Here is a 14,600-nt window from a genome sequence, read left to right on the forward strand (position 1 = left end):
AATAGGTTTCTTTGGGTCTGCTTTAACTTCATTCCAGGGGCTAAGTGACTTCTAATTCTAGGGGCTAAGTGTATACTTCAAGTTCATTGGATTTTACTTAGGAATATGCAATGCTTAAGTAGCTGAACCTCAAACAACATGTAAGACAACTATACCACTTATGACATATCGACTTGGTCCTAGACTTTTGGTTTAAATAGAAATTTGAAAGCAGAACAGATACTTTTTCCTGGTTCTGATTTGGGGCTCTATTTTGGAATTGTAGATAAGCCTAAACCCAGAACACAGACCAAAGCTTATCAGTAATTATAATCATTCATGGGAGTAATTTATAGCAAAAGGGAGTCAAGTGGAAGCCCTGGAGACAAAGTTTCGCCTCTGTTACTTAGTTACCTAAGTAGTTAGGGCTACAGACTCAAGAACAAAGAAAAAAGTAAAAGCCACAGAATGGAACAGAATATAAGTAGGTAAACTAAATCACCTTAAGGAGACAAGAGTTACAGGCTAAGGAGACTTAAAAATACCCTCGATGAATACATTAGCATATTTAAAGAAAGAATGTCAATGCCTAGAAAAAGGAAAGCCTCAGAGGGAAATGATGGCAGAATCCATTCCTGTACAGTCCAGGGAAGAGAACCAAGGTGCCATGAGACCGAGCATTCTGATCCCTGTGGGAAAACCATACCTACGGTAGAAAGCAATGTAGGGAGTTGTAGCAAACAGAATTTAAAGAATTCCAGTCCAGAGGCATGATCATTCCTACTGTGAGATGGTTGGATCAGGTTATCACAGCCTAATGCCCTAACATTTGATTCCTCTAACATTACTTGATCTCATGCTCACTTAAAAATCTTTCTATTATTATGATTTGGCTTTTCAAAAGTAAAATTCAATGAACTTGAAGTATACAGATTTCTGGGCTAATTATTTCTCATTGTAAACAATCTTGTATTCAACCTGAAACACTGGCCTCTTGAACTTGGCATCTGAGTCCACCTCTGAGATAGCACAAGTCTCAGTTGACGGAAAATAAATACCAAATCAAAATTCTGAGCCTACAAGTCAAAAGCTAAATTCTGCACTATATAAATTAACCAAGGCAATGAATACTATCCCGTGCAGCCTCTTGAGTGAAATACTATCAGCTTTTGTCTTGGTATCACATATCCCATCCAATATCACCATAAATTATGACCAAGTACTGAGTCTTTTTTATTTGAATTTCTGCATTACAATATGACATTTAAATCAGTTTAATCTCTTACATCTCAGTGTTTTCAATCTGTAAAATAAAGATAATACTATTTCTTTTGTCTCAGAATATACTCAAAGCTAAAATAAAATAAATATATTAATATTTAAAAACTAAAGGTATTCACTGTGCTATATATATCTATCTACTAGAAAAACCTATAAGGCATTTGTAAACTAAAAAGTAAAATCATTTAATGGTGGTCAACTTCAGTTAAATTGTTAAATAAGTAGTTAGTCTTGAAAATGTTAACATTGCTATAAATCTGTAACATTTTTACTTCTTCATTTTCTCAGAAGAAAACCCTCATAAAAGTTTCACTGAATTCAAAAGTATATCACCTGATATAATTGTAAACAAACAATAACTCGTCATTCAACTATTAAACAATACAAATTCATTGTTCATTTTTCTTAGTATCGTTTATTTCGAAGTACATAATTTTAAACCACTTATTTTGTGTTGCAAAAAAAAAAAAAGACACCCCTGTGGTTGAAGATACAATCCCTCTACTTTTAGAAATAGATTTGAGAGAATGGGGAATAATATACTTCCTGCCAGTGACTACTGCACCATGGGAAGTTCAGAGAATTAAGACAATGTGAATAAGCCTGGAATCATCAATGCAGTTGTCTAGGGGACCAAGACAGTCTCAATGATCACCCTAATACTCTAGTCCCTTAGCTACTTTGATGAAACTACTCAGGGATATTCAAAGGGAAAAAAAGAAAAAATTAAAATATATATGCAATGAAAAAGAGAATGACAATAAAAGAATTCTTGCTAATAAACAAAGGTTATTCCCCCACATAAATTATTTAAATTTTAAATAATTTCGAATTATTCTGCCAACTAAGTATAATATAATAAATACAATAAAATCCAATTTCTAGGCCCTTCTAACCTAGGCCTGGACTGTTTCTATTTTGCTTCAGAAAAGACTCACTTTCAAAGACTACTGTTTTCTAGTTAAACTATTTTTTGCTCCCTATGCATTTTCAACATCCCTGGGTCTTTATGCACACTCCAGTCAACCTGTGTCTAAAACACCCTCCCCATCTCTATCAATTCAGATTCATAATTTATTCACTTATTTATCAAATAAGTATTGAGTAGCTGCTATGTGCCATAGATGATATCAACTGCTAAGGGGAAAACAAAATACAATTAAAAAGGAATGGGACCAACTTACACTTCCTACATCACCTCCTCCCTAAAGCCTACCCTGAATAACTTCCTTTATGAACCCAGACCTACTCAGAACTTTCAACACACCTTTAATCTACACTTATCCTTGTTCTGTGTTGTCTTGTGTTCATGCCCTACTAAACCATGAGTTCCGGTGAAGAAAAGGGAACATTTTAATCATCGCTATCTCTTTCAAAGATTTGGTACAAAACAGGTGTTTTGTAAACAGCTACAGAATGATTTTTAAATTACCTTGGTTGTAAAGCATGTCCATTTGATAATTTCAATATCTTAAAATTGTATATTTCCTATTTTCCTGAGAGTACATACAGTTTCTGAAGTTGTATAGGTTTGAAATCGATTCTATTAACATTACCTTTGTACTTGGGCAAATTGCTTCATCTTGCTTTGCCCTGGTGTCCTTATCTGTAAAATGGAGGTGATAGTGGCAATTCTGCCTCATAAGGTTGTAATGATTCCTTGAATTAGTATGTAAAATGCTTTGAATACTGCCTGGTACCAAGTGAACAAAAATAAATGCTAGCTAATACTTTTATTATTAACCAAACTATTCTTGTCTTGGTAATTCCTCAACTTCTTGCAGAAGAATCTCCTAGGTTTATAAAAAAGTACTATATTGTATGTATAGCCTATCCTCATTATTCACAAATTCTGTATTTGTGAATTCACCTACTTGCTAAAATTTACTTTTAACCCCCAAATCAACACTCGCAGTAATTTTCAGAAGTGTATAGAGTGGCAAAATATTTGAGTTTCTACACATGTATATTTCCAGGTGACATCAAACAAAGCAACCATACTGCCTTCCTATTTCAGCTCTCATATGGAGAAGATGGATGGAGAGGAGCATGCAGACGGTAGCGGGCAGTGACATGTAGTATAAGAAATTCTGACTCTGGCCCAGGTGGATGGGGTTTGAATTCCAACTCAGCAACTGTTAGTGGGGTGGCCTCAGGAAAGTCATTTGACACTTCTGAACTTCATTTGCTCTTTTGAAAAACAAACAAAATTTAATCTACCAAAATAAGTAGTTTTTAGGATATAAGATTATAATCTATGTGAGATATGTACATGTGTGTATCCCCAAGGAGCACTTATTTGCTAAGTAAGTGTTCCTGGCAACTATATAAAACAACTATAATGAATAAATAGAGGTAACTATATTTTTTCTAATTAAAATCCATAAAATTTCATTTTGTCATGAAAATATTTTTGGAATTTCATAACCATGGTTAAATTGAGTAGAAATAACTTTAGATGAAAAAAAAGTATAGAAATTCTGGTTATAAATTTAGACTTCCCTGAAAACTCAGTTTAATACAGGCTGATCATCTTCAAGGAATTCAGTAATGAGTACTATCTTAAAAACTATTACTGTGAAATTCCTAATTGCTTCTGAAATAACTTATTTTACAAACTTAAAGAGCTTTTCTTAATTATAAAATTTTGTGACTCACAAACATAACAAAAAGATAAACACTTGCATACAAAACTTTAAAGTTAATTGTAAAGCTGCTGCAAGTTGGCTGACTTCTTTAAAATAAACATACCATTTCATATGCTCTAATTTTCTCTTGTAAAAAACTGATTTGCATTTTAAAGTCTTCTTTCTTTTTCTGATAATCTTCTAATAGAAGGTCTTGTTCTTCCAGCTGTTGCTGATGAGTGAGAATTTGCTGTTTGGCTTGTAGTAAATCTGCAGCTGTGCTACTGTGAGTGCTGTTTCTCAGAGTTTCACTAGCCTGTAACTTGAAACAGAAAGAAACACCAAAGAATTAAATTCTGAAGTGACTGCACCAAGGAACAGACATCTTTTGGGGTACTACTTAGGTCATAATTGTGGAAAAATGTGCTGAATTCACAGGCTTGAGACCCAAGCAAATATAATGCCATAGGTGATCAGGTGAGTATGGGTACATTATCCAAACTAAACCAATAAGGCTACCTTTCCCACGACAAAGCAGAGAGAAAGGAATCTAGTGAGAGGGATAAGACTGAAGTAGACACGCAGAAAGAAATGGGGCCTGAAAGAGTACTTCCTGGATTCCTGATGACTTTCTAGTTTCTGATCCTAATCCATTTCAGAGGCCTGGTGGTATTTCTGTCTTGAATTCTGTAAGTTAAGCCTGTATCCTTACATTAAATTACTCTCTTTTGCTTAAGCTATCTCAATTTATTTTCCATTGTGTGCCATCAGAAAGCTTGATTAATTCAATTAAATTCCTATGGCTCTAATTAAAGGTAAATGGAGTATATTCAGTCCAGTTGCCATTTTAGACTCTAATTAAAATAAAATCATACCAGGGTTGGCAAAGTTAGGATATGACTACATGTTAATTACTGCAAAACTCCACCCAATCAAACTTAAATAAATACAGAAAAAGAAGAAACACAAAGAAATAAAAGCAGGAAACCACTGAAGAAGTATGAATTGAATTCTTGGTTAACGTAACAAAAGATATTCACTAGTTTTTCCAACATGATACATAATAAGCAAATGGATTTTAAACAAAATTAAATTTGTTCTGAAAGGTATGAAAAAAATTTTAAATTCCTTTCTAAAAAGCCAATAATTTTTGTTCTATTAGTAATACTTACATGCTGAAATTGAATCTGTAATTTTTGACTTTGTTCTGTCAGCTCTAAAAATTCTCTCATTGTCTCATCCTTTTCTCTCCTTGCTTGTTGTAAATTAGCAGTGAGCTGAGTTATGATGCCATCTCTTTGTTTAATGGCAGCTTCAAATTCTTGTAACTAAAAGACATCAGTGAAATTAATAAGTGCTAGACTTATTTTTTTTAATAAAATTGATTATTTTACAGGTAACTGTCTTCCAAAAATATGATATTCAAAACTTATTGGTAGAATCATTATAATTTGTAAGCAATCTTTTCCATATTTGAAAGCTATCAGCTTGCAGGGATTGGTTTTACTTCCATATCAATTTTTAAAAACAGTATATGAACTTAGGAACAAATCCAATAGGTCTAACGTATCCACATCTATTTCTAGAAGAACAGCACCTTTACACTCAGGGATGCCTCGGTCTGTTGCTAGACAACACCATTATAGACATGTTCAATCCTCCCTTGTTTCTGGAAAGGATGAAACTAAAATGTATTCTGTCATCTCTGTCAACGTCCTATTTCATTTTGTTCTCATAACTCGACTGCCACAAACAACAGATGTCATTTTAAGCACATTACTTACAAGGACTCGTTGACATGTTTAATGAGTTACAATCATCATATTTTGAGGTGGTCTGCATGATACTTTTCTCTTAGGCTGATTACAAAAACATCTATTCTACTAAAGTGATTTCAGCCTACCTATCTCATAAAGTTACATAAAAGGGACCACATTTTATTAGACCTGTTAATGAAACCCTAGTTTTAAGCGAAGTTGTTTCTGTTTTATATATGGATGGACAAATAACTATGAGATGACTTTAAGTTACCATTTAAAAACCCCATCTTTAAAGAAGGTATGTAAGCCACCATTCAGATTTCCTATTTTTGTTTTTGTAACAAAAGATGCATAAGCTAAACATACTTGCTGCAGTCCTTCAGTCCCATAGGTGGCCCTCATTTCTTCCAGTTCTCTGTTTAGCTCTTCAATCTCATGCTGTTTCCCAACTAATTCATTTTCCATCATCTCTAGGTGGGTCTGACTGTACCGTGCTCCATGTTCAGAATAAGAATCATCAACACCAAATTCTTCTTCCTAAATCAATCCAAAATTTTTTACTAATGTAGTACAAGCAACATTCTTCAATGAGAATTCAAATATGCAAAGTCCATTTTAAAACACCACTCACCACCTGGGAGTTTACTAGTATGACAACCTCCTTTGTTGTTAATGTAATACATACTTCAAGAGCAAAAACAAGATATCTGCAAATTCTGTTACAACTGAGTTTTATAACAAAAGGTGGATGATTGTGTTTCTTTAAACATTAAAATCATTTAGAAATCGCCCACAGAAAGAAGTACATGCAGGAAAGAGCTTTGTTAGTAAGCCAGGTGGTTTTAAATAGTATAAAACATTAGTATTATGAGTAGTTTTAAATACTGTACCCTTAATAAATTTGTAGGCTTTCCTGTTCTCACCACAAAACTGCAACCATTTACCTGTATAAAAACAATTTCCTGAAATATTATGATTTTTAAATAGAATTTTATTTAAAGCCAACAATTATATTTCTGCTAACTATATTCATGGCTCTTTTATGCTTAGGGAAAATGTCTCATTGGCAAAAACAGATATAGTGATTAAAGTTAAGTATCTAAAAGACATTATGACCATTTCAAACATCAATCATTCCTCAAACATTTGAGTGCTTACAATGTAAAAAACATTGTACTATACACTTTTTTTTAAAAAAAGTGATTTAAAATTCTAATTAAGTGGTTTCGATTTTGTCTTCAGAAGGGTAACTATAAACTTCGAGTTATTGGACCTTCTACAAAACACTGCCTTAAAATTATTTAAATGATTTTATTAAGCCCTATTCATTTTAAAGTAAAACTGTTTACTGGTACAAATTTACTGAAGGTTGGTAAGCAGGTCAAGAAGTATGAAGTGATGAAGTGAGTAACATTTCCCCAAGAACTTTCCCCTGGGGCTGGTCAGCATGCCAACCTGACTGATGTGGACGTTTTCCACAACGCATTACTGCCTGCCTCTATCACAGACATTTTGCGGTAGGAAGGAGGATGACTGTTAGAATATGTCTGCAAGGTTGACCTAGTGTGAGATTAATTTCAGATCAATTAATCTATTTAACAATACCCTCTTTCCCCACAACAGACTAAAAATAAACTTCATTCTGCTCATATATTAATTATTCAAATTTTGTAGTAATAAAATCCAAAATAATTAAATTTTTACTGTTAAATACATAAGATAGGATATCTTAGAATTACAGTTAGATCCATATGAACCGCAACACTTTAAAAAGTAAAGATCCTAACTAAGAGTTCTTTATCATAGTTTGATTTCTTTGTTTTATTTCTAAGGATAATTTCTGAAAAACAAAGCTAAAGTAAAAAGAAAAATTTTACCCTTTATGACAACACAATATTGAAATTTGTGACAACTATCAGAAGACAAGAGTACTACCTCTACTAAGATTATTAATACCAAGTCACTTGCAATAACTTTAAAACTAAAATTCTCCTACATTTCAATTAGCTTTTCTTTATTCTAAAATGAAGTATTTTGATAAGGGTCTATCAAAATTTTACTTTAGAGTAACAGTGTAACAAAATAAATTTTATGAATATCTTCAAATATAATATTAAGCACTGGATATTCCTTTAAGTGGTGATATCACTATAATATAAACTAGTTAACTATTTATAATAACAAATTACACCTAACACATTATATAGACAATACTCAATTTTTCTCTAAGTTAATCAAAATTTACATTTGACCAACTCATATGTATTGACTGAAAGCACTACACAACTGTTTTCAAAATTTAATTATGTTGTTATAAATATCTTATCAATATTAATACATTTTAAAGATTTAATATCACATAAATAGGAAATAAAAGACTCACCAAAACTAAACTAAAAAAATATATTTCAAAGTTAGAATAGAAACACTTGACAAAAAATTATAATCATTAAGAGTTAGCAATAAATTATTCTATTTTTTTGTGTGGATAATTATTTTATTGATACCAAAAGGGTAGAGCATGTATCCCTTCTTTTTACATTAACCTTCTAACAGTATACTTGGTAAACCATAATATGAAAGTAAATTAATAACTTGAAACATGTAAATTATAATAACGGATTCCTTCAATTGAAAAAAGGATCAGCTTCTCTTAATGTCCTTATTCACTGTGGCATTTGTCACTGTTATTTAACCTTTAGGCTATTCTAATATATTCTTTCTAAATTTGCAGATTTATTACTCAATTTGTATAGACAACTTGAAGATTTGAAGAGGTGTGTATTATCTCATAAAAGTACTATACTGCTAAGAATCCAAAATAACAGGTAGGTACTTGCTTCCTCCCATGAACACAATAAAATTACAACTGAATTACATAGCAATTAACCTGGAGAACCATCTGAAGACTAGCTGAACAGAAGTCCTATATCTAAAAATATAAAGAAGAAGCCACATTGAGACTGGTGGAAGGGCAGAGGAGAGAAACGGATGGCCCCACACCCACATGCAGCAGTTAAGAATCAGGAGGAATACCTTGGCCACAAAGGTCCCTGCTGAGAAGTGAGGGGTCCCAGGTCCACACTCAGCTCCCTAGCCCTGAGCACCAGCACTGGGAAGAAAAGCCCCCACAACATCTGGCTGTGAGAAACAGTGGGGACTCCGTCAGTCCAGGTGAGATGGAAGACTACAGAAAACCCAGGCATCCTCTCAAAGGGTCTGCGCACAGACTCTCTTGTACCCAGGCACGAACACTGGGCTTTGGCAGAGGGAAAGCAGCTCAGGAGGTGCCAGAGACACAGAGGGAGAATATGAGTTGTGTGGCTTCAGGGCAAGGGGTAGAGGAACAGCTGCCACTTTCTCTCTGTTGGGCCCTCCTCCTGTATATCCCACAGGCAGATGCCATCCTTCCTGTGTTGAGCCCTCTCCACTACAAGGCCAAATCTGAATCTGCGTTGGCCTGGTGTAACCTGCTTGCTCCACCCTGGTGACTCTCTGGGACTCCTCCCCACCGAACTCCTGTACCACCTAAGGCACTTTGGTGGCAGTAGGCAGCCGGCCCTGGCCCCTGCACCCCAGGAGGCCCTTTCAGCAACAAGCAGTTGGCCTTGGCTTGTGCACTATGGGACACACTTTTGGCCTCAAGCAGCCAACCACGGCCCTTGGTTGGCAAGTTTTCTTGGACAAGTTTTGAGGGCCTGCGGGCTCCAGGCAGTTGATGACTGGCCTCAGTGTATTCTGAACCTTTTGCGGAATGGCACCAGGCTCATCACTGGCACCAAAACTGAATCTGTATTAAACTACTAAACACCACTCACCCAACCCGGTGACAACCAACTCATCAACTGCCAGAGGCTCTTTCAATGGCTGAGACTTACAGCCAGCCAGCAGATGGTGGCAGGTCTCAGGGTGCCCTCAGCCTATTGCTGAGCTGCTCCAGGCCTAGTACCGGTAGTAATTGGCCTTGGTTCACATGTCCTCTAGGTCCATCACAAGCAGTGGTTGACCTTACCCTACACAGGAGCCCATCCCAAAAGGCCCCAGAATCAACACGCTTGAAAGGTGACCTCAGAAAACAACAAAGCACCACCTAATTAGCCCCAAAAGGAGCACGCCCAAAGGATGGTCCCATCAGGCACTAGAGCCCCCTGCTGAAAATCCTGCTCCATGGGGTCAGCCCCTACAGAGCAAGTAGTAGGTGGTAGGCATAGCCGGTCCTCATAACTAGTCAGACTGAGGGTCAATCCCACCCATTGAATGTGCCAACAACAATCAAGGCTTAACTATAACAGGAGGGCATGTACAGCTCACACAAGGGTTAGTCCTGGAGTACCTGGAGCAGGTGAACAGGGCAACTGCGCCACTGGGCCCCACAGGACACACCTACTAAATGAGGCCTCCTGGCCAGGAATGGGAGACATAGCAGATCTACCTAATACATAGAAACAAACACAGAAAGGCAGACAAATGAAGAAACAAAGAAACATGTCTCAAATAAAAGAACAAGAGAAAACCCCAGAAAAACATACTAAATGAAAAGGAGGCAAGCAACCTACCAGATACAGGGTTCAAAACACTGGTTATAAGGATGCTCAAGAAACTTATGAAAACTTCAAAAAAGAGATAGTAAGCATAAAAAGGGACATAGAAACCATTTTTAAAAAGTCAGAAATGAAGACTACAATAAGTGAAATCAAGAATACACTAGAAGGAACCAACGGCAGGTTAGATGAAGCAGAGGCTCAAATCAGCGATTTGGAAGACAAGGTAGCAGAAAACACCTAATCAAAACAGAAAAAAAAGAATTAAACAAAAATGAGGATAGTTTAAGGAACCTCTGGGATGACAACAAATGTAATTCACATCATAGGGGTACCAGAAGGAGAGAAGAGAGAGCAAGGGACTAAGACCCTCTCTGAAGGAATACTGATTAAAAACTTCCCTTGCTTAACCAGGAAACACAAAGTCCAAACCAAGATGAACCCAAAAAGGCCACACCAAGACACAACATAATTAAAATGCCAAAGGTTAAAGATAATGACACAATCTTAAAAGCAGCTAGAGAAAGGCAGCTAGCTAGTTCCTTACAAGGGAGCTCCCATTAAGACTGTCAACTGATTTCTCAACAAAAACTTTGCAGGGCAGAAAGGACTGACATGAAATATTCAAAGTGATGAAAAGGAAGGACCTACAACAAAGCAAGGATATCATTTGGAATCAAAGGACAGATAAAGAGCTTCCCAGATGAGAAAACTACTAAAGGAATTTATTGCCACCAAGCCAGTATTACAAGGAATGTTAAAGAGATTCCTTTAAGAAGTTGGGAGGGAGAGGGGAGAAAAACATAAATCTGAATAATAAAATGACAGCAACTATGTACCTATCAATAATTACAAATGTAAATGAGTTAAATGCTCCAATCAAGAGACACAGGATAGCTAAATAGATAAGAAAACAAGACCCATACATATGCTGTCTATAAGAAACCAACTTCAGATCGAAAGACACACACAGACTAAAAGTAAAAAGACGTAAAAATATGGAAAAAATATTTCATGGGAATGAAAACAAAAATCTGGGGCAGTAATACTTATATCAGACAAAATAGACAAAGACCATAACAAAAGACAAAGAAGGACATTACATAATAATAACAGGATCAAGCCAATGAGAGACTTTAACCAGTGTAACCATTTATGCACCCAACAAAAGAACACCTAAACATATAACGCAAATATTGGCTGACATAAAGGGAGAGGTCGACAGTATTACAGTCAAAATAGGGGACTTTAAAACCCCATTGACGACAATGGGCAGATCTTCTAGACAAACGACAAGAAATTAGTGGCCTTAAATGACACATTAGACTAGATAGATTTAATTGATAGTTTTAGAGCATTTTACCCCACAACGGCTTAGAATACACATTCTTTTAAAGTACACCTGGAACATTTTCCAGTGTAGACCGCATGTTAGGACACAAAACAAGTCTCAATAAATTTAAGAAGACTAAAATCATATCAAGCATCTTCTCTTATTACAATGGTATAAAACTAGAAATCATTTACAGGAAAAAACCTGGAACACACAAACACATGGAGGCTAAATAATATTTTACTAAACACTGAATGGGTTAACAATGAGATGAAGGAAGATATCAGAAGGTATCTTAAGACAAATGAAAATGAAAACATAATGACCCCAAATCTATGGGACACAGCAAAAGCCGTCCTAAGAGGAAAATGCATAGCAATACAGGCCTACTTCAAGAAACAAACAAACAAAAATCTCAAACAATCTACCCTTACACTTAAAGGAACTAGAACAAAAACAGCAAAAAAAGCCTAGAATAGAAGGAAGGAAATAATAAAGATAGGAGTGGAAATAAATGAGATAAGAATCTAAAAAAACAATACAAAAGATCAATGAAACCAAGAGCTGGTTCTTTGAAAATGTAAAATTGATAAACTTTTAACCAGACTCACCAAGAAAAAGTGAAAACCCAAATAAATAAAATCAGAAATAAAAGAGAAGTAACTCCTGACTCCACAGAAATACAAAGGATTAGAAGAAAACACAATTATATGCCAACAATTTGGACAATCCAGAGAAATGGATAAATTCCTAAAAACAAGTAATCTTCCAAGACTGAATCAAGAAGAAACAGAAAATCTGAACAGACTGATTATTACTAATGAAATCAAATCAGTAATCAAAAAACTCTTACCAAAGAAAAGTCCTGAATCATATGGCCACACGGGTGAATATTACCAAACATTCAAAGAAGAATGAACACCTATCTTTCTTAAATTATTCCAAAATATTCAAGAGGAGGGAAAGCTCCCAAGCTCATTTTATAAGGTCAACATTACCCTGATACTAAAACCAGACAAAGATATTACTATGTCTATTATCTATATCTATATCTATATCTATATCTATATCTATATCTACATCTACATCTATATATATAGATATATATATACCTATATCCCTGATGAACACAGATGCAAAAATCTTCAACAAACTCAATTCAACAATACATTAAAAAGATCATACATGATGATCAAATGGAATTTATCCTGGGATGCAAGGTTAGTTCAATACTCACAAATCAATTACCACGAGACATAAACAAGATGAAAGATAAATATCATATAATCATATTAATACATGCAGAAAAAGCTAATGACAAAATCCAGCATCCATTCATAACAAAAACTCTCAGCAAAGTGGGAACAGAGGTAACATACTTCAACATAATAAAGGCCATATATGACAAACTCAGAGCTAAAATCAAACTCAACCAGGAAAAGCTAAAAGTGTTTTACTTAAGATCAGGAATGAAACAAGGATATTTGCTTTCACCACTTTTATTCAACATAGTATCCAAAGTCCTAGCCACAGAAACAAAAGGCATCTAAATTGGAAAGAAAAACTAAAACTGTCATTATTCACAGATGACATTATATTATATATAGAGAATCCTAAAGATTCAACCAAAAAACTACTAAAACTAATACATGAATTCAGTAAACTAGCAGGATACACAATTAACATTCAGATGTCAGTTGCATTTTTATACACCAATAGCAAACTAAAAAATTAACAATCCATTTACAACTGCATCAGAAAAAAATAAAATATCCAGGAGCAAATTTAACCAAAGAGGAAAAAACCTGTTCTCAAAAAATTAAAAGACATTGAAGAAAGAAAATGAATAAGATACAAACAAATGTAAACATATGCTGTGCTCATGGACAGTAAGAATTAACATCGTTAAAATGTCCATACTACCCAAAGTGATCTATAGAGTCAATATAATCCCTATCAAAACATCAATGGCATTTTACGCAGAACTAGAACTAATAATCCCAAAATTTATATGGAACCACAAAAGATTCTAAATAACCACAGCAGTCTTGAGAAAGGACTACCTCTTATCAAACTATACTACAAGGTTATAGTAATCAAAACAGCATGGTACTAGCATAAAAACAGACACATAAATCAATGGAATAGAACAGAAAGGCCAGAAATAAATTCATGCCTATATGGTCATCTAATTGATGACAAAGGAGGCAAGAACATACAATGTGGCAAAGATGGTATATTCGATAAATGGTGTTGGGAAGACTGGATGGATACATGCAAAAAAAATTGGACTGGGCCATCTTCTTACACCATATACAAGAATAAACTCAAAATGGACGAAAGACTTAAATGAAGACCTAAAACCATAAAAATCCTAGACATACGCAGAAAATTGACTTTGGTCTTAGTAACATTTTTTCTGATATATCTCCTCAGGCAAGAGAAACAAGAAAAAATAAACGAATGGGACTACATCAGACTAAAAGATTTTGCACAGCAAAGGAAACCATCAACAAAATGAAAAGACAACTTTACCGACCGAGAGAAGATATTCACCAATGATACATCTGATAAAGGGTTAATATTCAAAATTTATTTTAAAAACTCATGCAACTCAACACCAAAAAACCAATAATCCAATTTAAAAATGGGCAGAGAACTTGAATAGACATTTCTCCAAAGAGGACATACAGATGGCCAACAGACATATGAAAAGATACTCAATGTCACTAATCATTAAGAAATGTAAACTAAAACCACAATCAGATAGCACCTCACACCTGTCAGAATGATTATCATCAATAAATCAACAAATAAGTGTTGGTGAGGAAGTGACGAAATGGGAAACCTTGTGCATTGTTAGTGGGATTGCAAACTGGTGCAGCCACTATGGCCAAAGGTTTGGAGGTTCCTCAAAAAATTAAAAATAGAACTACCTTATGACCCAGCAATTCTACTTTTGTGTATTTATTCGAAAAAATCCAAAACACTAATTTGAAAAAATATACCCACCTCTATGTTCACTGCAGCACTATTTATAATAGCCAAGATATGAACACAACCTAAGTGCCCATCAATA

The 14,600-nt window shown here is 34.8% G+C and overlaps 1 protein-coding gene across 1 annotated transcript in view; it reads right to left on the minus strand.

Moving 5' to 3' along the window:
* AKAP9 (A-kinase anchoring protein 9) overlaps positions 1–14,600 on the minus strand; it is a 152,363-nt gene that overhangs the window by 105,373 nt on the left and 32,390 nt on the right. The window contains exons 4-7 of the mRNA XM_023532572.1: positions 6,538–6,591; positions 6,014–6,184; positions 5,060–5,215; positions 4,012–4,209 (exon numbers count right to left, since the gene is read on the minus strand). Of these exons, the coding sequence (XP_023388340.1) occupies positions 4,012–4,209; positions 5,060–5,215; positions 6,014–6,184; positions 6,538–6,591 (579 nt within the window). The remainder of the gene's footprint in view (positions 1–4,011; positions 4,210–5,059; positions 5,216–6,013; positions 6,185–6,537; positions 6,592–14,600) is intronic.

This window comes from Pteropus vampyrus, unplaced genomic scaffold (assembly GCF_000151845.1).
Source record: "Pteropus vampyrus isolate Shadow unplaced genomic scaffold, Pvam_2.0 Scaffold4, whole genome shotgun sequence".
Classification (NCBI taxonomy): domain Eukaryota; kingdom Metazoa; phylum Chordata; class Mammalia; order Chiroptera; family Pteropodidae; genus Pteropus; species Pteropus vampyrus.